The sequence below is a fragment of the Salvelinus namaycush genome, chromosome 16, assembly GCF_016432855.1.
Source record: "Salvelinus namaycush isolate Seneca chromosome 16, SaNama_1.0, whole genome shotgun sequence".
In the NCBI taxonomy this organism is placed as follows: domain Eukaryota; kingdom Metazoa; phylum Chordata; class Actinopteri; order Salmoniformes; family Salmonidae; genus Salvelinus; species Salvelinus namaycush.
This window is the reverse complement of record NC_052322.1, coordinates 18924010-18947695: the sequence shown is the minus strand read 5'-3', so window position 1 is coordinate 18947695 and position 23686 is coordinate 18924010. Positions and strand designations below refer to the sequence as shown.

Below are 23686 nucleotides of genomic sequence, written 5' to 3'. Positions count from 1 at the left end.
TTGGCTCATTCATCCCCCTCCTCTCCCCTGTAACTATTCCCCAGGTCGTTGCTGTAAATGAGAACGTGTTCTCAGTCAACTTACCTGGTAAAATAAAACATGTTTTCAATGCTGATCCTGTGGAATCCAACAGCGGCGCTGGTCCCATGAATTTGTTTATTTGGAATTATCCAGGTTAGGACCAAGTAATATCTTCAACCTAAAATCTTAACAGGAAGTCATAATGGAAAATGAAAGGGACACCTGTAGCATATATGAGATCCCCTCTGTTCTCCCAGTGAGCGCTGTGCTCCTGTGAAAGCCCACATCTGTCAAGTTGTATTTTTCATCCATCTGTGCAGCTTTTCTAGGTCTTTAATCACTGTCAAGTCTGTGTCAGTATACTGTTCTGTTCATGCCTCCCCCTTATTCATTAAACCGATTGACATCACTTTCTTTATTGACCACACACCGTGGCAACACCAGCAACCTACTAGTCTCTGTCTTGCCCGCTATCCCTATTTACCGTTATACTGTATTTATCACTTTACAGTGTCATTAAGATGGTTTTGGACAATTTGTTAACTTTTTTTGTAGTAGATGGTTGTTTAAAAGTGTGAATTTTGAATCATGTTTTACTTTGTTTACACGTTTATAAAAACAGTCAGACTTGTGTTTCTACCTTGTTTAAAGAGAAGCAGTCTACATTGTTTTGGGATATTACCACTATCAAGTATTAATATATAGTAGTGGGTTGTTCAGGGTACACCAAAGCTGCATGTGGAAAGCTAGAGTTGGTTCCCATTCAATAAGGTTCTACTGAACGCTAGATGTTGCCCACCTTTGCCCCTCATCCAAGTCATCAGAACGATTAAACTACTTACCCATACATTGCCTGTTTTGTATTTTTCTCTGCCTCGTTTTGGATGGGCACCATTGAGAAAATGTTTTAGACGCCCCACCACTGATTTGGTCATCTTGGTTAACCCAGAACTTAAATCTCGCATAATTTGGTCAGATACTCGATTTACGTAATGTTACGACAATAAATGACGGGAGTTGGTAAGCAGCTGAGGGATGGGGCTGGAGAAATGTAACCACTCTCAAGCTCATGGACAGAGCTTTGCATACAGGACTGACCATCCATGATATAATAATCTACAGTGTTTAACATTCACTTTATTTACAAATGTGTTAAACAGCTTATTTTTGGTTCTGATGGAGTAAGACAGTTAAACTATGCTCATGAGGCATCTAGAAGTTACCAGTAGCCTATATTCTTCAATAAACAATGGGTAAATATTAAATGAAGTCTAAAAATGGATGGCAAGATTCAAAGGCAGATTCATATTGGCCAAATATATATATATATATACTAAATGAGTTTGGACTTCTTGTTGGACACAATAGCTGGTTAAAGATAACACCATGTCAAGAAATACTCGTATTCATTGTATTTTCTACATTTGATAAAATAGTTTGCTATGGCAATTTTGTCTTTTTGATACGAGGGAACACCGTGAGAGGATAGTGTGAAATATAAGGCATATATTTCAAACTATGATTTCAAAATCAAGTCATTCGTGTGGTCCGTGATATTGTGTATTGCTTATTACAAAATTGGAATTCTGGAATGCATGTTCGCAGAGAATGGACAAAGAGCTCATTATGACTACACTTCCCAGCATACGTGCCGCATAGTACGTTTGTGATGTCACAATGAGTATACGGTTACACTGTAGCATTCCTTACTCTATTGTTACTTTGTAACAAACCGGGGCAGAGGCGAGGAAAAGGAGGACGTCAATCTGGCAAAAAATTCCGTAACATTTTGACATTACTGTACCAACAAGGCGAAGAACGTAACGGTCATTATACTTGAAGAAAAACTGCATCGATCCGATTGAAACCACCATTGCAAAGAAAGGATAAACGAAACAGATGTCAGCGGATTGCTCTTCCAATGCAAGCATTTAAAGGCTCAAACCAGGAAGATAAGTCATCCAGCAGATATCTCAAATTGTAACGTCTTAAACGAAACGGATAATGTCAGTAGGCTAATAAATTTCAACTAAACTGTTTGACGTCCTTCTTTCCCACCGCCTGCCCCGGCTTTAGGATTGCTACGTCAAAGTTAAATGGAACATGCACTCCTGGAAGCGACCATAAAATATATGTCCTTTATGTAGTCAGTTAGTTCGTTACACTATTTCTGCATTAGTAGTCTGACTATCACATAAATAAGTATTCATACTGAATAAATTAACAATTCATTTTACTGTAAAAAGCTTTAGCCTACAACTAGAGAGAAGCTAAAACTGTCTGGGGAAAAATCTAAATAGGGCGTTACAAGATCCAAGAACAATCCTCGGTGAATAAAAGGAACGTTCAGCGTTTTGATCGGGAGAAGAGGGTCCTTTTCTGCCGAAGGTAAGGGGCACTTGGGGGTTTATTAACGTTTTACATGGCAGTTTGCCATTGCCAAGGGGGGTGACATGGTATGCTGGAGAAACGGGACCGGTCGAGGCTCCTGTGTCTGGCAGTTAGATTTACATTATTTCCTACTGCACCCAGTCATTCGATCGTCCTTTCACGAAATCTAGTTAGTTGTCGTTTGCGGCGGTTTGAGGCACTCGGTCGTTGAAAGGTTTATTATCAGCAAGTAGCCTACACTGTGCGTAGTTTTAGTACTGTCGGAGCTCCTCTGATTGTCATACAGTATTGTCCTCCTTTATTGTAAATGTATACTATTGAGTCTAGCCTATGTAAAGTATTGCAATTCTAATAACATAGTATAGGATACTGGCTACTCTAATTTGTTTCAACTAAATTAGGTCATCGTCATGGAATGTGTTTCATTGAGTTCTCCCGATAGCCATTTGTAATGTCTAATGCTTTGCTGAAGAATATAGAAATGTAACAGATTTTGTATTCTACAAAGCCTACCAGCTCAGTATGAGAACCAATGCCTGATACATTGTCCTTTGTATGTAATAGTCTAATCATTAACTGATTTTGGCTGTCTGGGCCTCTTGGTTGTGGACAGTATCACATGATGAACCTGCATGCTTGTAATCATATCAGTCAAATCTTTTAGTGACGTTTAGGAACTTTTCTGCAATAACTCCACTATGTTTTGTGTAGGAGATTGTTGCTGCCTCCTGAAAGGTCATTCTGTAATAAGGATCATACATAACGTGCATTATATTGTTCCTTTGTAAAAAAACAACAGAGACACATTTACTTGCAATGCAATCTCTATAGTAGTAATCAATAGGCTGTATTCTAGTGAAACTTCAACAGACAAGCAATAAGTTGCAGTCCCTCATTTTCCATAGGGCTATACGATCACATTTGAATTCTGAGGGTTGGTTTCACCTCATGGGATGGAAAGGGAAAGGGAGATACCTAGTCAATTGTACAACTGAGTGCTTTCAACTGAAATGTGTCTTCTGCATTTAACCCAACCCCTCTGAATCAAAGAGGTGCGGAGGGCTGGGGATGCTATTTATGTGGATGTGAAGATCATTGAAACCACGAAGGGGCACACATATGGCTTACAGTAGGCCTACACAGGGGTATAGAGAGGGAGTCTATTCAAAAGTCTCAGCATGGCCCTTATTTGACCCTCTGGTGTTGCCGGAGTGACCTGTCTCTGGCATCCAAATCCCGTGCTATTGAAGGGTCCTGCGCTTTGTTTTTAAAGGAAAAGCTAAAGGGACATAAGGCTATCTATCTACAGAACAGTTCGTTTTTTCTAAGCCATTCATATAAACCCCTGGCTGCTTTCCTAGTTGCCATGGTGACGTTTCCCAGACTCAATGATTTTGGAGCAGGATTTTCATGCGAGACAGAAAGAGAGGAGTGATGGGTTAGGAATACAGATGAAAGGAGAGTGAGGCTATAGCAAAAAGCTGATGTCACCTCGGTGTGGTATCAGGAATTGATCCAGATTTGATTTAATTAATAGATGTTTATAAACAGTTACAGTTAAATAATATACTATTTTGTTATTCAGATGGGCCCATAGGATAAATGTATTATTACTACGTCTGCTGTGTCTTATTCTCATGCCTTGGCTTGATGAAAGTTCATTTTGGTGTAAAATGTCTAGATATGCCTCCATGGCCTTCACTATTGTATTCATTCATTCATTCCAATTGTGTACCTACGCATATGTGCCAGGCTGATACTCTATCTCTGTCTGTGACGGCTGCATACCATCTGTCTGTCTCTGAACATAATTTGTCTGTTTCTCCACCTTCAGACATCAAGTTTCCATGGAGGCAGTTTCGTCTCTCAGCCTCAAGCGAAGATTTGAGGAGGTGGACAGTGGCTCTCCCTACTCTACACCAAAGGACTCTGACGATGAAATCTCCAGCAGTGACAGTGCTGACAGCTGTGATAGCCTTAACCCCCCCTCCAGCACTGCACTCACACGTAAGGGCTATGCTACACCGAAAATGGTTCTCAAATGGTTCTTCCTCAGCTCTTCAGGTTCCTTGGAGAACTCTTGCCCGATAAAGAACCTTTTGAGTTATTCAAGAACCTTCAGAATTCTAAAAGGTTCTTGAAATGTTTGGAAGCCTGCAGATGTGTCCCTTTCATAGCACACAGCAAATTGTCCAGTGTTAACTAGTGTTGATATTTAATTGTAACATTTCTAATGTTGATTCAAGAGTTAAATTAACACTTGGTGGTGTAAAATAACTCCAGTGTTGGTGTTAATAACCAGAGTTGAACCAAAACCACGCCCTTCAGTATCATATTTCTCAGCATGCTCTAATGCAATTTTTATTTTTTATTTTTTTTAGAATTGTTTGTGTCAATATTTTTATGTTTAATTGATTAATTAAGCTTATGCTACTCAAATATAAATAACATACATTTTCTAAACTATTCCAATCTGTTACTTGGACTTATTGCTACCGTTACTGAAATGCTTGTTCCAGTTGAGATGTTTAAGGTAGTCTCATATTGTATCTTATGCTGTGTTTAGATGGTACGCGGTAGACACTAGACGGCAAACCGGATGTCATTGTTTTCAATGAGAGCACAACGGTAAAATGCTGTTGAGGCTGACGGTGAATGACGTCAGCGGCCAAGGTAGACAGGACTTTCCGCCAGAGTTAAACTATTTCACCTTTGCCGTCTACGGAATGTTGATTTGCACGGTTTGTTTACTGAAATCACCATAGCAACACATACAGTCATGCTGGCTTGCTTTTGCCGTAACAGTATTTCTTGTGCTGATATGCTGACTTGTTTGACAGTTTTTGCGTCCCTCGTCTAAATGCAGCATTAGTCTTCCCAACCGTGGCAGTGGTTCTGAATGCAGGTTGCGGATGAATTAAAATTCCAAATGTTGGATATCCCCACTCTGGCTGGATTCCAATAGGAATTACACATCACTTTGCAAGCCAGCATAATGTGACATGCAGTCCTGATGTGGCCTGTAAACTACAAGTTTCAGGACACTATATTAGCTTATAACTAGGCCCTCAAAAGAAGGCCGTATGAAATATTTATTGTATTGGCTCTAAAATTCTCTCGAAAGGAACCCTGGGAAATATGCAAATAAGTTTTAAAACCTCACGGCAGGGCTTTTCAATTCCTGTGCTGGAGGGCCGAAACATTTCTGGTTTGGGATTTTTGTATGGTTCTTCAAAGAACCGTACCATTTTGGTTCTTCAGATCACTCTCAAGAACCTTATTTGGTTCCAACTTGCACCTTTATTTTTAAGTGTGTACGGTACAACCAGCATTACTTGTCGGCTAAGTTTCTTACCAATTAGACTGATGCATGACTACTCTAGGCAGCTCGTTCGTGAAGTAAAAGGATAATTTCAAGTCTGTCTAAAAATAGGCTTGGCATTAAAGTGTATGATGGATTGTTACTCTGTAATAACCCTTATACTATCTGTGGTAATAACCAGTCTATGGAAACTGTTCACCCATTCTTACCCCTTTCTCCTCCCTGCTCTTTTCTCCACCTCCCTCCGCCCTCTCCAGCAACCTCCATCCTAAGACGGCACAAGCCCTCTCCAGGCCGGAAGCGGGTGCGGTTCGATGTGGTGACGGTGTACTACTTCCCCAGACGGCAGGGCTTTACCAGCGTGCCCAGCCAGGGGGGCAGCTCCCTAGGCATGGCACGCCACCACTGCTCCATCCGTCGATACACACTGGGAGAGTTCGTCCGCGAGCAGGAGACCAGTCACCGCCACGCCCTGCGCCAACACCTCCGCCAGGAGAAGCTCAATGCTCGCAAGATCAAGGTGAGGTCAAGCATTGGTCATTCCGAGAGACCTGAAAGTGTTATGGTTTTAATTTCAGGACCTCCTGAGGATTAAATAGGGGAATCCCTGTTCAGCGCTAGTTACACAAGCATATCTTAAGTTAACAATCAGGTTTTAGTGAGGAACATATATGTATAACATCCACCCCCTCTCTAGCTGACGCGTAACGGTACGGTGGAGTGTGCCCAGGCTGACCTGCTGACCCTGGAGGACGTGTCAGACGACGACTTGGATGTAGAGGGTGTGGAGGTGGACGACTGCTTCTTCCTGCAGCCGCTTCCCACAAAGCGGCGTCGGGCACTGCTTAGGGCCTCTGGTATCGCCCGTATAGATGCCCGGGAGAAGGCTGAGCTACGGACCATCAGGCTTTCCAGGGAGGAATGTGGCTGTGACTGCCGTTTCTACTGTGACCCCCGTCACTGTGGCTGCAGCCAGGCTGGCATCAAGTGCCAGGTGTGTTAAGTCAAATGAAATGCTTGCTTACGAGTCCTTCCCAACGATGCAGTTTAATAAATAAAACAGTAACACATGACGAATAAAATAAAATATGGAACTATATACATATGGAACTATATACAATTGAAGTCGGAAGTTTACATACACCTTAGCCAAATACATTTCAACTCAGTTTTTCACAATTCCTGACATTTAATCATAGTAAAAATTCCCTGTCTTAGGTCAGTTAGGATCACCACTTTATTTTAAGAATGTGAAATGTCAGAATAATAGTAGAGAGAATTATTTGTTCAGCTTTTATTTTTTTCATCACATTCCCAGTGGGTCAGAAGTTTACTTACACTCAATTAGTATTTGGTAGCATTGCCTTTAAATTGTTTAACTTGTGTCAAATGTTTCGGGTAGCCTTCCACAAGCTTCCCACAATAAGTTGGGTGATTTTTGGCCCGTTCCTCCTGACAGAGCTGGTGTAACTGAGTTAGGTTTGTAGGCCTCTTTGCTCGGACACGCTTTTTCAATTCTGCCCACAAATTTTGTATGGGATTGAGGTCAGGGCTTTGTGATGGCCACTCCAACACCTTGACTTTGTTGTCCTTAAGCCATTTTGCCACAACTTTGGAAGTATGCTTTGGGTCATTGTCCATTTGGAAGACCCATTTGCGACCAAGCTTTAACTTTCTGACTGATGTCTTGAGATGTTGCTTCAATATATCCACATAATTTTCCCTCCTCGTGATGCCATCTATTTTGTGAAGTGCACCAGTCCCTCCTGCAGCAAAGCACCCCCACAACATGATACTGCCACCCCCGTGTTTCACGGTTGGGATGGTGTTCATCGGGTTGCAAGCCTCCCCATTTTTCCTCCTAACATAACGATGGTCATTATGGCCAAACAGTTCTATTTTTGTTTCATCAGACCAGAGGATATTTCTCCAAAAAGTACAATCTTTGTCCCCAGGTGCAGTTGCAAACCGTAGTCTGGCTTTTTTATGGCGGTTTTGGAGCAGTGGCTTCTTCCTTGCTGAGCGGCCTTTCAGGTTATGTCGATATCAGGTTATGACTCGTTTTACTGTGGATATAGATACTTTTGTACCTGTTTCCTCCAGCATCTTCACAGGGTCCTTTGCTGTTGTTCTGGGACTGATTTGCACTTTTTGCACCAAAGTACGTTCATCTCTAGGAGACAGAATGTGTCCCCTTCCTGAGCGGGATGATGGCTGTGTGATCCTGTGGTGTTTATACTTGCATACTATTGTTTGTACAGATGAACATGGTACCTTCAGGCACTTGGAAATTGCTCCCAAGGATGAACCAGACTTGTGGAGGTCTACGATTTTATTCATGAGGTCTTGGCTGATTTCTTTTGATTTTTTTATGATGTCAAGCAAAGAGGCACTGAGTTTGAAGGTAGGCCTTGAAATACATTCACAGGTACACCTCCAATTGACTCAAATTATGTCAATTAGCCTATCAGAAGCTTCTAAAGCCATGACATCATTTTCTGGAATTTTCCAAGCTGTTTAAAGGCACAGTCAACTTAGTGTATGTTAACTTCTGACCCACTGGAATTGTGATACAGTGAATTATAAGTGAAATAATCTGTCTGTAAACAATTGTTGGAAAAATGACTTGTGTCATGCACAAACTAGATGTCCTAACTGACTTGCCAAAATTCTAGTTTGTTAACAGGAAATTTGTGGAGTGGTTGAAAAACGAGTTTTAATGACTCCTACCTAAGTGTATGTAAACTTCCGACTTCAACTTTACATGAAGTGACTAGGCATCAGGATAGATAATAGTAAGGTTTTTGAGGTAGATATGTACATGAAGGCAGGGTTAAGTGACTAGGTATCCGGATAGATAATAATAAGGTATTTGAGGTAGATATGTACATGAAGGCAGGGTAATGTGACTAGGTATCCGGATAGATAATAATAAGGTATTTGAGGTAGATATGTACATTAAGGCAGGGTAAAGTGACTAGGTATCCGGATAGATAATAATAAGGTATTTGAGGTAGATATGTACATTAAGGCAGGGTAAAGTGACTAGGCATCAGGATAGATAATAATAAGGTATTTGAGGTAGATATGTACATGAAGGCAGGGTAAAGTGACTAGACATCAGGATAGATAATAATAAGGTATTTGAGGTAGATATGTACATGAAGGCAGGGTAAAGTGACTAGGCATCAGGATAGATAATAATAAGGTATTTGAGGTAGATATGTACATGAAGGCAGGGTAAAGTGACTAGACATCAGGATAGATAATAATAAGGTATTTGAGGTAGATATGTACATGAAGGCAGGGTAAAGTGACTAGGCATCAGGATAGATAATAATAAGGTATTTGAGGTAGATATGTACATGAAGGCAGGGTAAAGTGACTAGACATCAGGATAGATAATAATAAGGTATTTGAGGTAGATATGTACATGAAGGCAGGGTACAGTGACTAGGCATCAGGATAGATAATAATAAGGTATTTGAGGTAGATATGTACATGAAGGCAGGGTAAAGTGACAAGACATCAGGATAGATAATAATAAGGTATTTGAGGTAGATATGTACATGAAGGCAGGGTAAAGTGACTAGACATCAGGATAGATAATAATAAGGTATTTGAGGTAGATATGTACATAAAGGCAGGGTAAAGTGACTTGGCATCAGGATAGATAATAATAAGGTATTTGAGGTAGATATGTACATGAAGGCAGGGTAAAGTGACTAGACATCAGGATAGATAATAATAAGGTATTTGAGGTAGATATGTACATGAAGGCAGGGTAAAGTGACTAGACATCAGGATAGATAATAATAAGGTATTTGAGGTAGATATGTACATGAAGGCAGGGTAAAGTGACTAGGCATCAGGATAGATAATAATAAGAGTAAAATAAAGAACAGAGTAGTAGCAGCATTTGATGAGTGTAAAAGTGTATGTGTGTGTGTAATATGTATGTGTGTGTTTGTGTTGTGTCAGTATGCGTGTGTGTGGGTTTTGTGTGGGAGTCTGCCCCAGCAGGGGTCATTGTCCATTTGTGTGTGTTTGTGTATCTGTTCAGCACTCAGTACATATTAGGGCTGTGATGATACCAGTATCACAATATTTTTACCAATGCAAAAATGAAAACACGAAGAAGACCAAAATCTTTGGCCCTTTAAAAACCTGCTGTATGTAAAATATTGTGTGCTATAGCTTGGAAAACACTCTGGATGTTTCCAACATTAGGGCTGTTTTCCTAAAGAGATTACATCCGCTTCATGTTTTGTTTCCTTTCCACGATACTAATGAGTATTGCGATACTGGTATCGTCCCGGCCCTAGTACATTTGGCAGAATTAGTATAAAGATGAACAGCAAATCAATGTCTTACAGACAAACTGTCTTTGCTGAATATTTTATGACTGTATATATTCTCTCAAATGTTGTTCTCTTTCCAGGTGGACAGGATGTCTTTTCCCTGTGGCTGCTCTCGTGATGGCTGTGGGAACTCGGCAGGCCGCATCGAGTTCAACCCTCTCCGCGTGCGAACACACTACATGCACACCATCATGAAGCTGGACCTGGAGAAGAGGAGGCTGCTGGGGCAGAAGGCAGGGGTCGGGGGGGAACAGTATGCAGAGTCTGACCTGCTCACCTCCCCTTCCTCCACCAGGCCTCCCTCCCCAGACCTTGACCTGTCCACAGGGGCCCATGGCCTGGACTCTGAGTTAGAGGAGAGAGAGGTCCAGATGGTCCTAGAGGCTCAGGACCTCCTGACTGACCAGGCCTGCCTCGAGCGGGAGAACGAGACCGCTGTGCTCCACCTGCAAAGTGCAGAGGAGCAGGACAGGATGAGGGAGGAAGAGGAGGAGGAGGAGGCGCAGCGGGGCAGGGGGGGAGCAGGGGGCCTGGGGGAGCAGGCTTTGTGCCTTCTGCCTGGGGCCCTGCAGGGGGAGATGCCTGGGGACACAGGGGTTGGGGTGGAGGAGGGGGTCCCTATCTCCCTCCTCCAGGGCCCGTTCCCCACTGGGGCTACCCTGCTCTGCATCACAGAGAACCAGGAGGGAGATGGGGAGGGGGACAACCCCTGTGGTGGCCTCAAAGACCCGGCCTCCTCCCTGCTCTACTACCAGATAGGTCCCATGGAGAACGAGACGTTTCATAAGTCTCTGCCTGGGCAGGAGGAGGCGTGTGTAGAGCGAGAACCAGGGGGAGGAGAGCAGCGAGGGAGGGATGAGCATGGAGGCAATACCTGCGGGCAGGATGAGGGTGAGTTTTCGCCCCCGGTGGCTCTGTGCTCAGAGAATGGCGTGGGTGCTAAGGAGTTACCATTCAGCCCCCAGCAAAGCTCCTTAGAAGGGCAGTGTCAGGAGGAGGCCTGCCTGGCCACAGAAGGAGAGTTGTACCCACCACTGCCCCCTGAGGTTTAGTACTAGCACCTCTGTCAATGTTTTGCACAATAGCTTAATTTTGAGCTGAATAAAGCCTACACTACATGGATAGACAATGACTATGATGTTACAGGTTAGAATTCATATTAGTAACCGTCATTACTAGACAAATCTATTTGGAAGAAATGAGCTTGTCCATTAAAATAAAGTGAAGGAGGGAAAATCATCCTGAAAGCACACCCAGATCTTTCCCCTGCAGTAGTACTGTCAGTTCAGTTGTAAGTCAGTGAAAGGCTCTCATTCTAACGGGGCTGGAGATCATGGTGCCTGTCCCAAATGGCACGCTAATCTTTATATAGTGCACTACTTTTGTCCAGGGCCCATAGGACTCTGGTCAAAAGTAGTGCACTATGTAGGGAATACGGTGCCATTTGGGATGTTGCCTGGTTGGCATTAACAAAAGACATGACTGTAACTCAGTAACTGATAACTAAGTAGTGTTGTTTTTAGTTCCCGGCACAACTAAGAGACGGTGTGGTGGTGTGAGTGTTAACATTTGCTCTTGGAGACGTTGGTCAAGGGAGCATTTCAGAATCATTCATAGGATACAAGTGGCTTGATTAAAACAAGAAGGTGGGGTCAAGAAGAACATGTACTCTGTTGTATACTGTAGAGTGATACAATAAACACCAGTTGTGTTGAAAAAGTTTGACTAATTGGCTAGCATTGTAAATGTCACACTGGTCTGGTACACTTTGTCCAGCTGTTTAGCTGTAAGCTTTGAAGCCAAATTAGGGCCACTGGCAGTATCTACCCCCCCCCCCCCCCCCCCTTCCCGACTGCGAATAGACCTAACAAACAATCCTGGAAATACTTGTTTTGGTGTACTGTATAAGTGTTTGAAATGGGAAAGGCAGAGCTGAAAGAGCTGCTTGTTTGATCTTCATGTTGTGGTCTGTCTAGGAACTGGGTGATATGTGCCCCTCGCTGCATTGGGGCAAAATGGTCAAACATTTGTAAAGATCAGAAGGTTTGCACCGGTTCCTCTTTCTAAATAGCGTCTCTCCGGGTCTACCTACCTTAGACCTCTCATGCAAACACAGTTTATTTATTAAAATACAAGTTTACCCTATAATAGTGACCATTACAATGTTATGATGTTATTACACTTCTTTTAACAACGTGTCTTTGTAAAATTGGGATGCTGTTGATATTGAGCAACAACAGAAGTCTCTGTGATCTCTGTTTAATCAATGAATGAAAGAAACCTGTCTTTGCTTTTTAGTTAGCATGTCAGATGATCGTACAGGTGGTCAGAGTCCATGTGAAGTGGACCATGTAATGCTGAAGGGACAAAATAGACCTGCTTTGTCCGTCACGTCTTCACGTCATATAATGAGTCTATAGGGGGATTCTCTATGAAACACAGCTATTTTAAGTCATACGACATCATTTAAAAAATATAATTTAAAGACTTAAAACAAACTGAGAGCCTAAAGCTGTTTGAAGTAGTAATACAGAAATACAGAATAATGATGTGATGTTGCTAAATTATGTAAAGAGGATATGACAAAACCTTAATTGCATTAGTTTTTGTTGAGTGTGTATGGATGTGTGTGCACGTTGTTTGATTGTCTTTGTGTGTGTTTGAGTTTGTTGGGGGGTGGGGCGTGCATACAATTAGTCATATTTCCTAAAAGGTGCTGTGATAGGTTAAAACATGTATAACTTTTTCTGAAGTTACGAGAAATATATAATTTCAAGGACTACATGTATCTTGATGGACATTGAATCACGAACATTTGTGATCGAAAGTTTGATCAGAAATCCACAGAAATGGCATTGTAACCAACTATTTCTGTGGCGAGGGAAGCGTTACATTAAGCCCTCTGACACAGGGATGCAATGGCTGTGGCACACTGTCTGCAAATTACGATACTTGCTTTGAATGACATACTGTATAGGTTGTCAGTATATGTAAATGCAATCCTATAACATATTTTGGTCTTTTAAATGTATTTTTGTGCTGTGTCTGTTTGTACTGGCTTATGTATGTGAGTGTGCCGACTCATCATGCACAGTCTTCATCCTCGCTTGACTGATCTATTTTAAAGCTTGCTGCCATCTTGCCCCGTGTATCATGTACTGTATTATGGGCCTAACTAACACAGGATGAGATGCTGTGCATGAGGTTTCTGATATGTCTTTTTGCCTTCATTTGTTGTATTAGCAATATGATAATGCTTAAGAGTTGCACCAAAGCAGTGGTTTCAAACCTGATTCATTGCTGTCATCATGCACCAGTTTCTAGAAGATTCAATAGGAGTCTCCAGCTCTGATTCATGTTGAAGACTTGTGGTGATCTTCTCAATCAAATAGATGTATTTTCCACCATTGCTTACCTTGACACAGTTCCAGCTTCTAAGTAATTGGTGAGTGAAACTGAAAAGCTGCCTATTGTTGAGTCCTCGTCTTTGGCTTCCTATGAATAGATTTAGGTTTGGGACCACTGCACTAAATGAGCTCCAACCCACTATGTGATTATATGATTATTATGTTTGTATGTGTCTGTGTGTAAGAGCAGAGGTGTGTGTGTGACTGAAAAGATGGACTGAGGTTTGGTTGGACTTCATCTCAAAGCTGTGATAATTACTCTTATGCTAACTGTTGCCTAAAGTGGACAAAAATGTTTTATACAAAAAAAATGTAAATGAAAAGATACATAAAAAAAATAAAACACAAACTCTGTTTTTGATTCTGTGATGTCCTACTTTTTTAATTGACTATTTGTTGTGTGTTATATTACTGACTCCTTGTCTCTCCCAGGTGGCATACATGAGCTGTAAAAAGGACAGAATGTCGTCAACAACTTCAGAAGCCATTCGTACTGAACATTCACTAGAGACTTCAATCTGTTACCTGGATAAGATCCAGGGTGAAGACTTTCTGCAGGGGCTGGCCAGCACCAGATTGGCGAGTTAAGATTCACTGCCGCATATAAACTGAAATGTAGATGATACTTTTGGAAAAAGTGAGTTTAATCTCTTGATGATCTCTCCAGTGCCAAAGGGACACAGCTGAATTTGGATAAAGTTAACCACAACCAATTCTTTCAAAAAAGGAGTAGGTTCACTCTATGCCATTTCAGCACTAAACTGACCCCTATGTGAGAAGAGAGTAAAACTATAATCATGGGTTACCGTGTTAAATTATATGACCACTAGAGTGCAGCATTGATTATTTTTTAAAGTGTTGCACTGCAGTGTGGACTTCCCCTTATTGCCCATGTCAAAAGGCTGTCTATATTTTGGGTTGAACACAACCTTTTGTTTTGAACTGACAATGTATACATTTCATGTTTTTGTTTCTACAAGTCTCTCCTCTCACCCTTATCTTCCTTTGGACCCAGAGATAAATCTGCACTGGCAGCAGATTTTCGAAAGCCCTACATTTCTCTGTTTATCAGAAGAATGTGCTGTGAAGCCATGTCTCTTCCAAAGGTCTCCATCGCAATTTGATGGAGTACCAAAAAGACAAGGCATATTGACAGTCTACTGCAGCCGGGCCTCAGAGTGATCCCTATAGTTTACTTACACATCAGACACACACTGGGAGAAGAACACTCAGCTACCACCAGACCAAAGCCCTGGCTGATAACACACCCACTCTGTGTCATGTTCTCCTGCTGCTAGCCATTCATTAATATACTCAAAAGGCAATTAACTATGTCAACTTCAACTCTTCTTATTTCTATCCCGGGACAAGAAATACTCTTACTTTTTCACAAGAACAATGCAACAGAAGTTCTACCCGTCAGTGATGCTAAATGCTTAGGCTAAATGCTTTTGCTTGGGAAACTCATATTTTCCCCTTTCGCTTCAATGGCAGGAAGCTACTTGCTGGGAAAAGTCACACAATGTCTCTCTTCTATTTCCCATGAGTGCCGCTGGGTAGAAGTGACTTCCTGTCAGTTGACGCTTGCTGCCAATGCAGGCAAATAACAGACATTGGCGTTCTCAGCTTGCTATGAGGTCCAGGATTAGGATGCACACAGAAGCCTTGTTTACACTATCCGCTAACATGTGAGTTTTGTGATCCAATCACTATCTGATCAAGGTTTGTTGCGTCTACACATTGGATTAAAATGTGTCTTATCCATCCACTCTGTACGCACTGTGACCAGATTAGCTGGCGCCTCTCTGTATGCAAATTAAAATAATATTTATTTATTTTAAAGACAATTACTGATGCCATAAATCAATGGTGCAACTTGTCAAGGATTTTAGAGGCTGGTATATTGATTTAAATGGTTTGACCATCCTGATCTGTTTACAATTGATTGATATCCAGACACAATGAGTGCCTGACTACCTTTGAAGGTGGTCAGGAAGGTTTGATCACAATCAGTAATGTACTGTTAAACCAAAGTTTTTCTGGAATTTACAGTAACCTACTGTACTTTTTTTTTTACAGTAACTTACTGGCAGCCTTTTTTTTGTTTTGTTTACAGTGTACTGTAAGTACAGTGCCTTCAGAAAGTATTCATACCCCTCGACTTATTCCACATTTAGTTACAGCCTGAATTCAAAAATCTCACCCATCTACACACAATACCCCATAAAAACAAAGTGAAAACATTCTTGAAAATTAAATACAGAAATATCAAATTTACATAAGAACTATATTCACATCCCTGATTCAATACTTGTTAGAATCACCTTCGGCAGCGATTACAACAGAGAGTCTTTCTAGGTACGTTTCTAAGAACTTCGCACACCTGGATTGTACAATATTTGCACATGACTATTTAGAAAATTCTTCAAGCTCTGTCAAGTTGGTTGCTGGTCATTGCTAAACAGCCATGTTTGAAAGCAGACTGAACCAGGTTGTCCTCTAGGATTTTGCCTGTGCTTAGCTCTATTCTGTTTATTTTTATCCACCAAAAATTCCTAGTCCTTGCCAATGACAATCATAGCCGTAACATGACGCAGCCACTACCATATGAAGAGTGGTACTCAGTGATGTGTTGTGTTGGATTTGACCCCAAACATAACGCTTTGTATTCAGGACATAAAGTTTATTTTTTTGCCACATTTTTTGCAATTGTACTTTAGTGCTTTATTGCAAACAGGAAGCATGTTTTGTAATATTTTTATTATTATTAAAATCAGTTATTTATAACTTATTTTGTACATAACGTTTCTGCCACAATCTCTGACCGAAAAGAGATTCTGGATATCAGGACAGCGATTACTCACCTCATACTGGACAAAGATTTTTCTTTAACGAGTCAGACGAGAAGGATTTACTTCAGGCACCAGACAAGGCCAACATCACCATCATTCGCAGGAGAAGGAGACGGAGATATCGGAGACGTAGGTCGGGGTGCAATGTAAGGATCCGACGGTGAGTGGGTAATATGACTCTACCATCAGTCCTATTAGCCAACGTACAATCATTGGATAACAAAGTAAACGAGCTACGATCACGAATATCCTACCGACAGGACATTAAAAACTGGAATATCTTATGTTTCACCGAGTCGTGGCTGAAGGACGACATGGATAAAATACAGCTGGCGGGTTTTACGCTGCATCGGCAAGATAGAACAGCTGCCTCCGGTAAGACAAGGGGTAGCAGTCTGTGTATATTTGTTAACAACAGCTGGCACACAACATTTTATATTAAGGAAGTCTCAATGTTTTGCTAGCCTGAGGTAGAGTATCTCATGATAAGCTGTAGACCACACTATTTACCAAGAGAGCTTTCATATATACTTTTCGTAGCTGTCTATTTACCACCAAAAACCGATGCTGGCACTAAGTCTGCACTCAATGAGCTGTATAAGGACATAAGCAAACAGGAAAACGCTCATCCAGAGGCGGTGCTCCTAGTGGCCGGGGACTTTAATGCAGGGAAACTTAAATCCTTTTTTCCTAATTTCTACCAGCATGTTAAATGTGCAACCAGAGGGAAAAAAACTCTAGACCATCTTTACTCCACACACGGAGACGCGTACAAAGCTCTCCCTTGCTCTCCATTTGGCAAATCTGACCATAGTTATATCCTCCTGATCCCTGCTTACAAGAAAAACAAAAGCAGGAAGTACCAGTGACTTGGTCAATAAAGAAGTGGTCAGATGACACAGATGCTAAGCTACAGGACTGTTTTGCTAGCAAGACTGCAATATGTTCTGGGATTCTTCCAACGGCATTGAGGATTACACCACATCAGTCACTGGCTTCATCAATAAGTGCATCAATGACGTCGTCCCCACCGTGACCGTACGTACATACCCCAACCAGAAGCCATAGATTACAGGCAACATCCACACTGAGCTAAAGGGTAGAGCTGTCACTTTCAAGGAGCGGGACTCGTACTACACCGGCTCCAATGCTTGTTGGATGTGGCACGGCGTGCAAGCTATTACAGACTACAAAGGGAAGCACAGCTGTGAGCTGCCCAGTCACATGAGCCTACCAGAAGAGCTAAATTACTTCTATGCTCGCTTCGAGGTAAGCAACAATGAAGCATGCATGAGAGCTGTTCCGGACGACTGTGTGATCACGCTCTCTGTAGCCGATATGAGTAAGACCTTTAAACAAGTCAACATTCACCAGGCCGACTGGCAAGTGTCTTCACTGACATTTTCAACCTCTCCCTGTCCGGGTCTGTAATACCAACTTGTCTCAAGCAGACCACCATAGTCCCTGTGCCCAAGAATACAAAGGTAACCTGCCTAAATTACTACTGACCCGTAGCACTCACGTTTATAGCCATGAAGTGCTTTGAAAGGCTGGTCATGGCTCACATCAACACCATTATCCCAGAAACCCTAGACCCACTCCAATTTGCATACCGCCCCAACAGATCCACAGATGATGCAATCTCTATTGCACTTCACACTTTCCCACCTGGACAAAAGGAACACCTACGTGAGAATGCTATTCATTGACTACAGCTCAGCGTTCAACACCATAGTGCCCTCAAAGCTCATCACTAAGCTAAGGACCCTGGGACTAAACACCCCCCTCTGCAACTGAATCCTGAACTTCCCGATGGCCGCCCCCAGGTGGTAAGGGTAGGTAACAACACATCTGCCAAGCTGATCCTCAACACTGGGGCCCCTCAGGGGTGCGTGCTCAATCCCCTCCTGTACTCCCTGTTCACCCATGAAAGCATGGCCAGGCACGACTCCAACACCTTCATTAAGTTTGCAGACAACACAACAGTTGTAGGCCTGATCACTGACAACGATGAGACAGCCTATAGGGAGGAGGTCAGAGACTTGGTCCTGTGGTGCCAGGACAACAACCTCTCCCTCAATGTGATCAAGACAAAATAGATTATTGTGGACTACAGGAAAAGGAGGACCGAGCACGCCCCCATTCTCATCAACAGGGTTTTAATGGAGCAGGTTCAGAGCTCAAGTTCCTTGGCGTCCACATCACCAACAAACTATCATGGGTCCTGTTGGGTGGTCCTTTGCATGGGGTGATGTAAGTTTCCTTCAACAATTAGTCTTTCAGATAGATGACACAGACACAGGAATCTTGGTATAAAACTCTTTAGTAATAAAATGAAATTGCAGACAGAGATTCACATACAGAGTACCTCAGTAGTCTATAGTAAAGATCTGTGTGGTGAAACAGGAGACAACACTCTTTATCCTTAGTTGGTGTGGACAACCTACTGTCAATCATTCCTTAACATTGTTGCGTTGGATTAGATACAAAGTATCTAAGATGAGAAAAACATGTCTAGACTGTGGTTTCTCACTCTACTATCTCGGCCTTGAGGCTGCGTGACTATAAGCAGGTGCTTTAGTTCTCAGCCTGAGAACTAAAGCATTACATCCCCATTACCCAGTATTTTTCCATCATTGCGCATTGCAAGCATACAAAGGTTATCACATATATACAGTAATCATGGCATTGGTGTAGCCCCACACCCGACCCCCAGGGTAAACCCAACAGTCCTCAGATCCTCAAAAAGTTCTACAGCTGCACCATCGAGAGCGTCCTGACTGGTTGCATCTCTGCCTGGTATGGCAACTGCTCGGCCGTCCGACCACAAGGCACTACAGAGTGTAGTGAGTAAGGCCCAGTACATCACTGGGGACAAACTTCCTGCCATCCAGGACCTCTATAACAGGCAGGGTCAGAGGAAGGCCCTAAAGACTCCAGCCACCCCTAGTCATAGACTGTTCTCTCTGCTACCGCACGGCAAGCGGTGCCGGAAAAACAAGTCTAGGTTCAAAAGGCTTCTTAACATCTTCTACCTCCAAGCCATAAGACTCCCGAACAGCTAATCAAATGGCAACTCAGACCCACTATTTTACGCTGCTGCTACTCTCTGGTTATTATCTATGCATAGTCACTTTAACTCTACCTACATGTACATATTACTTCAATTACCCTTGACTAACCTGTGCCCCTGCACATTGACTCTGTACCGGTACCCCCTGTATATAGCCTCGCTACTATTATTTTACTGCTGCTCTTTAACTATGAGTTATTTTTATTTAAATGTTTTACTTATCTATTTCATTTAAAAAATATACTTAACACTTATTTTTCTTAAAACTGTATTGTTGGTTAAGGGCTTGTAAGTAAGCATGTTACAAATATAATTTGATTTGATTTAATATATGCAGGTGTGTGCGTTTCCAAATCATGTCCAATCAATTGAATTTACCACAGGTTGACTCCAATCAAGTTGTAGAAACATCTCAAGGATGATCAATGAAAGCAGGATGCACCTGAGCTCAATTTCGAATCTCATAGCAAAGGATCTGAATACTTTAAATATGTAAATAAGGTATTTCTGTTTTTGAATTTTATAAATTTGCAAAAATTGTAAAAAAACTGTTTTCACTTCATCGTTATGGGGTATTGTGTGTAGATTTCGGAGAAAAAAATTATATGTAATCCATTTTAGTATAAGGATGTAACGTAACAAAATGTGGAAAAAGTCAAGGGATCTGAATGCTTTCCAAATGCACTGTGTAATTGTAGGTGTGAGGTACAGATATGAGGTAGTCATTCCAAAATGTTTTTAAACCCCGAATTAGTCCATGCAACTTATTATGTGACTTGTTAAACACATTTTTATTCCTGAAATTATTTAGGCTTCCCATAACAAAGTGGTTGAATACTTATTGACTCAGGATAATTTAGCTTACATTTTTTAATGAATTTGTAACATTTTCTTATAACATAATTCCACTTTGACATTATGGGTTATTGTGAGTAGGCCAGTGACACAACATCTCAATTTAATCCATTCTAAATTCAGACTGTAACACAACAAAATGTGGAAAAAGTCAAGGGGTGTGAACACTTTCTGAAGGCTCTGTAATGGTCAGAGAGCTGGAGAGAACTGAGTGGAGGGGTGCCACACCACACAGCTCCAGTCCACCAATCTGCAAACTGTGCTTCAGGGCCTGGAAAGAATGTGCTCCCTCTGTGAGTGACGCCAGTGCTATGCCATCATTAGGGTTTCATTGAGCTCAATCTCTCTTAAATGGTACTATTTATAAATTGTTGCCCATGGCTATTTCCCTCCTCTCTCACATGCTAGTGGAACTGAGAGTTATAGAAGAATATCCAGACTCTCCACCATTGAGTTAAGACTCTGGTAGTTCAGTTGACAGCAGCAGACTCAGATGCCTCCCAAAAGGCCTCGAAGAAAGAAAGACAATGAGGCAATGTGGTGCTGAAAATGTGGTGACGATATCTGACGTGGAGAATCTGATTAGTGTGTAAACCACAACCTAGGGAATAAAGACTCTTTAGTCACTTTAAAAGGTTAAAAGTAATTGGTTTTCATATCACTCATCTGCCAGTCATACCCAGAACAATTGGGGAAGGCGGGGGCTCATGAGTTTGGGGTCCCCCAGGAGGTCGGTCCCCAGATAGCATATGAAGACGTCATAAACAATGAAAGAAATGTTTAGAATTACAGGAAATTTGCTTTAAAACGGCACAGTTTTCTCTCAGCCTCATGGCAAAATGTGTAGAATAGCAGGAAATTAGTTCAGAGATTCTTGAAAGTCGGGACAATCCTTGTCCAGCAGGAAAACATTATTTTTATAGTAAAAAAATAATACGATTTTGTTGCATTATTTGAGCTTAAAATGTACATTTAGGGGAATTTCATAAGTGAAAATATTTGTTTTTGGAATTTTCAAAATGCTTTGCTTGGACCGTGAAACTGCAGTACGCCACTGCCTTCTACAGCAACTGAAAAAACAAATCACTTCAGAGAAAACATGCTGTATGTTTCTCTGTGTGTGTGTTAATATTGGACATCATTCTATTTGTATGACAGCTGCTAATTCCCCTATGCCAAAAGTGAGTGAGCCAAAAGCCATAGACATACCATTCAAGTACCTCAACCATACTCAAAAAGTCCAATTGCTTTTTTTCTGACTGGGCCCTACATTTCACAATACAGTCCCCTTTCAGTGATACACAGAGTCAGACTGCCATAAGCACAGTATCTTGGGGACCAGTTTAATAGCACACACTTAACTTCAACCGAGGATAACTCATTTTCCATTGCTCACAAGCTCTGTTGAGCAATAGCATTAAACTATATTGCCCTACAAAGGCAAAACGCTGTAACTACGCCAACAGTGAAACTGAGAAAAATGACTTGAAAGTATTTTTGCTATCCAGCCAAATATGTTGTAGGTAGATAAGTGATAACCCACTGATGTATCATCTAATTATGAAGTAATTTTTATGCATATCAACCATGACCACTGATTTGACCTATGACCCCTAAAATGCAGATACTGCAGTCTGCCTTTGTATGACCTTAAACAACTATATGGGTAATGCAAATGCAAAGTGCAGTATCTCCAATCTCAATGTGTTGATCCAAATGTCTTGTTGTTTTTCTGTTTTGATGGAAATATTTAAGAGTTCTAACTACATTCCACCTATATTTAATGGTTTTACATAGTCATGTTTCCATGTTTTGAATGTTGTGTTGTAGCATTTATTTCGCCATAAGGTAAGGACTATTTCATCACGCAGAATGTTTATACTTTAAAAAAACATTTAACTTTGTGCAGTATCTACAATCTAAATGTGCTTATCCAACTTTCTTGTTGTTTTCCTGTTTGACTTTGTATGGTCATTTATTTGACTTTTAGGGATCATAGGTCAAATCAGTGGTCATGGTTGATATGCATAAAACATTACTTCATAATAAGATGATAAATCAGTACATTATAATTTATCTACCTACAACATATTTGGCTGGACAGCAAATAAACGTCAAAGCCATTTTTCTCAGTTTCACTGCTGGCATAGTCACTTCTCTTTGCCTATGTATGGCGGAGCGGGTACCTGCAGTCATAACATGGTGGAACAAAGCCAAAGTGCAGTGACTTCAGTTACTGCTGTTTGCCTTGATTTTTAATTGTATTTTGTAGTTAGTGCAAATTTCACAATCCATTTTCTCTGAAACAGAACATAACTGAACTAGGACACTTTGTCACAATATAAAACAGATATTACAAAGCCTGATTTCAATCTTAACAACATTTTGACCAAAAGTGTAGTTAGTGTGTTTTGCCTTTTTAGGCCAGTATAATGACCTTGGGATCCCGCCCTACCCCTCTCAACCCACCCACACCCACAATCACCCGCCCACCCTTCCACCCTCCCACTGTTCCATGATTCGATCTATAACTCTTCTGAGAGTTATGGACTGTTATTTGGGCACGACTGGGCCGAAACCAGATGATTTTGACAATGTCATTGACTCAAGGGGTAAGGGACGAAGATGCCAAAACTAGTGAAAAGAAGGGAAATAAACAAAGGCAAAAACATGACGGCATTGTCGTGCTGTGGCCTGGGGAGTAGGAAAAACAGTGGTGTGTTGGCTGAAAAACGGTTGGCCATGCTTTCCCTGTTCTGTCTCTGTCCCTATGGAGAACTTCGTCAACTCTAACATCCAACTTCCCTAACGGGCTGCAGTCGGCATGCAGTCTGTTTCTGGAACATACACAACATAGAAAAACAGTTTGGACAGAAATTTCTCTGTAGTTTTTCCTGTGTTTTTTAATCAAACAAATTGTTATTACTCAGTTATTGATTTTTAATCATACAAATTCTCACTACTCAGTTCGTGTTTCTATCAATAGTGTCTGCTTCTGTAATATAACCATCCAGACCATTAGCTAAGCAGTTGGCTCTATGCCAAGTTTCCCCTAAGGTGTTTGAATGTCTATAGGTTTGCATAGTTTCTTTACGACAATCAGGGATCACCTCATTTGAATACTTTCTGTCGTACACAAACATTAATACCACAGATGTCTGGGGAAAGTCGATGTTGGGGCATGTGGCAATGTAGGACTGTTTGATCTAAAGCCATTTTATGATGATGCATTTGCTGAGTGTGAACAAGTAGGATTTCACTTCAGACTTTACTTTAACTAAATTGATCTTTGGTGTAAAATAGCCTTTTATTGGTTTTGGGATATTCCCATGTTCCCTTTTACTTTGCTGTGATTGGACACTGCGGATCCAGACACAGGGCTCTTCAGTATCAAATGTCATGTC

At 41.4% G+C, this 23686-nt stretch overlaps 1 protein-coding gene across 1 annotated transcript; it reads left to right on the top strand.

Annotated features, from left to right (window-relative positions):
- Positions 1-1727: 1727 nt before the first annotated feature.
- Positions 1728-11147, top strand: LOC120061229 (cysteine/serine-rich nuclear protein 2-like). The gene is made up of 5 exons (XM_039010876.1): positions 1728-2409; positions 4247-4419; positions 5992-6254; positions 6432-6728; positions 10176-11147. Exons 2-5 carry the CDS (start codon positions 4260-4262, stop codon positions 11145-11147), a joined length of 1692 nt encoding a protein of 563 aa, XP_038866804.1. The 5' UTR covers positions 1728-2409; positions 4247-4259.
- Positions 11148-23686: the final 12539 nt, after the last annotated feature.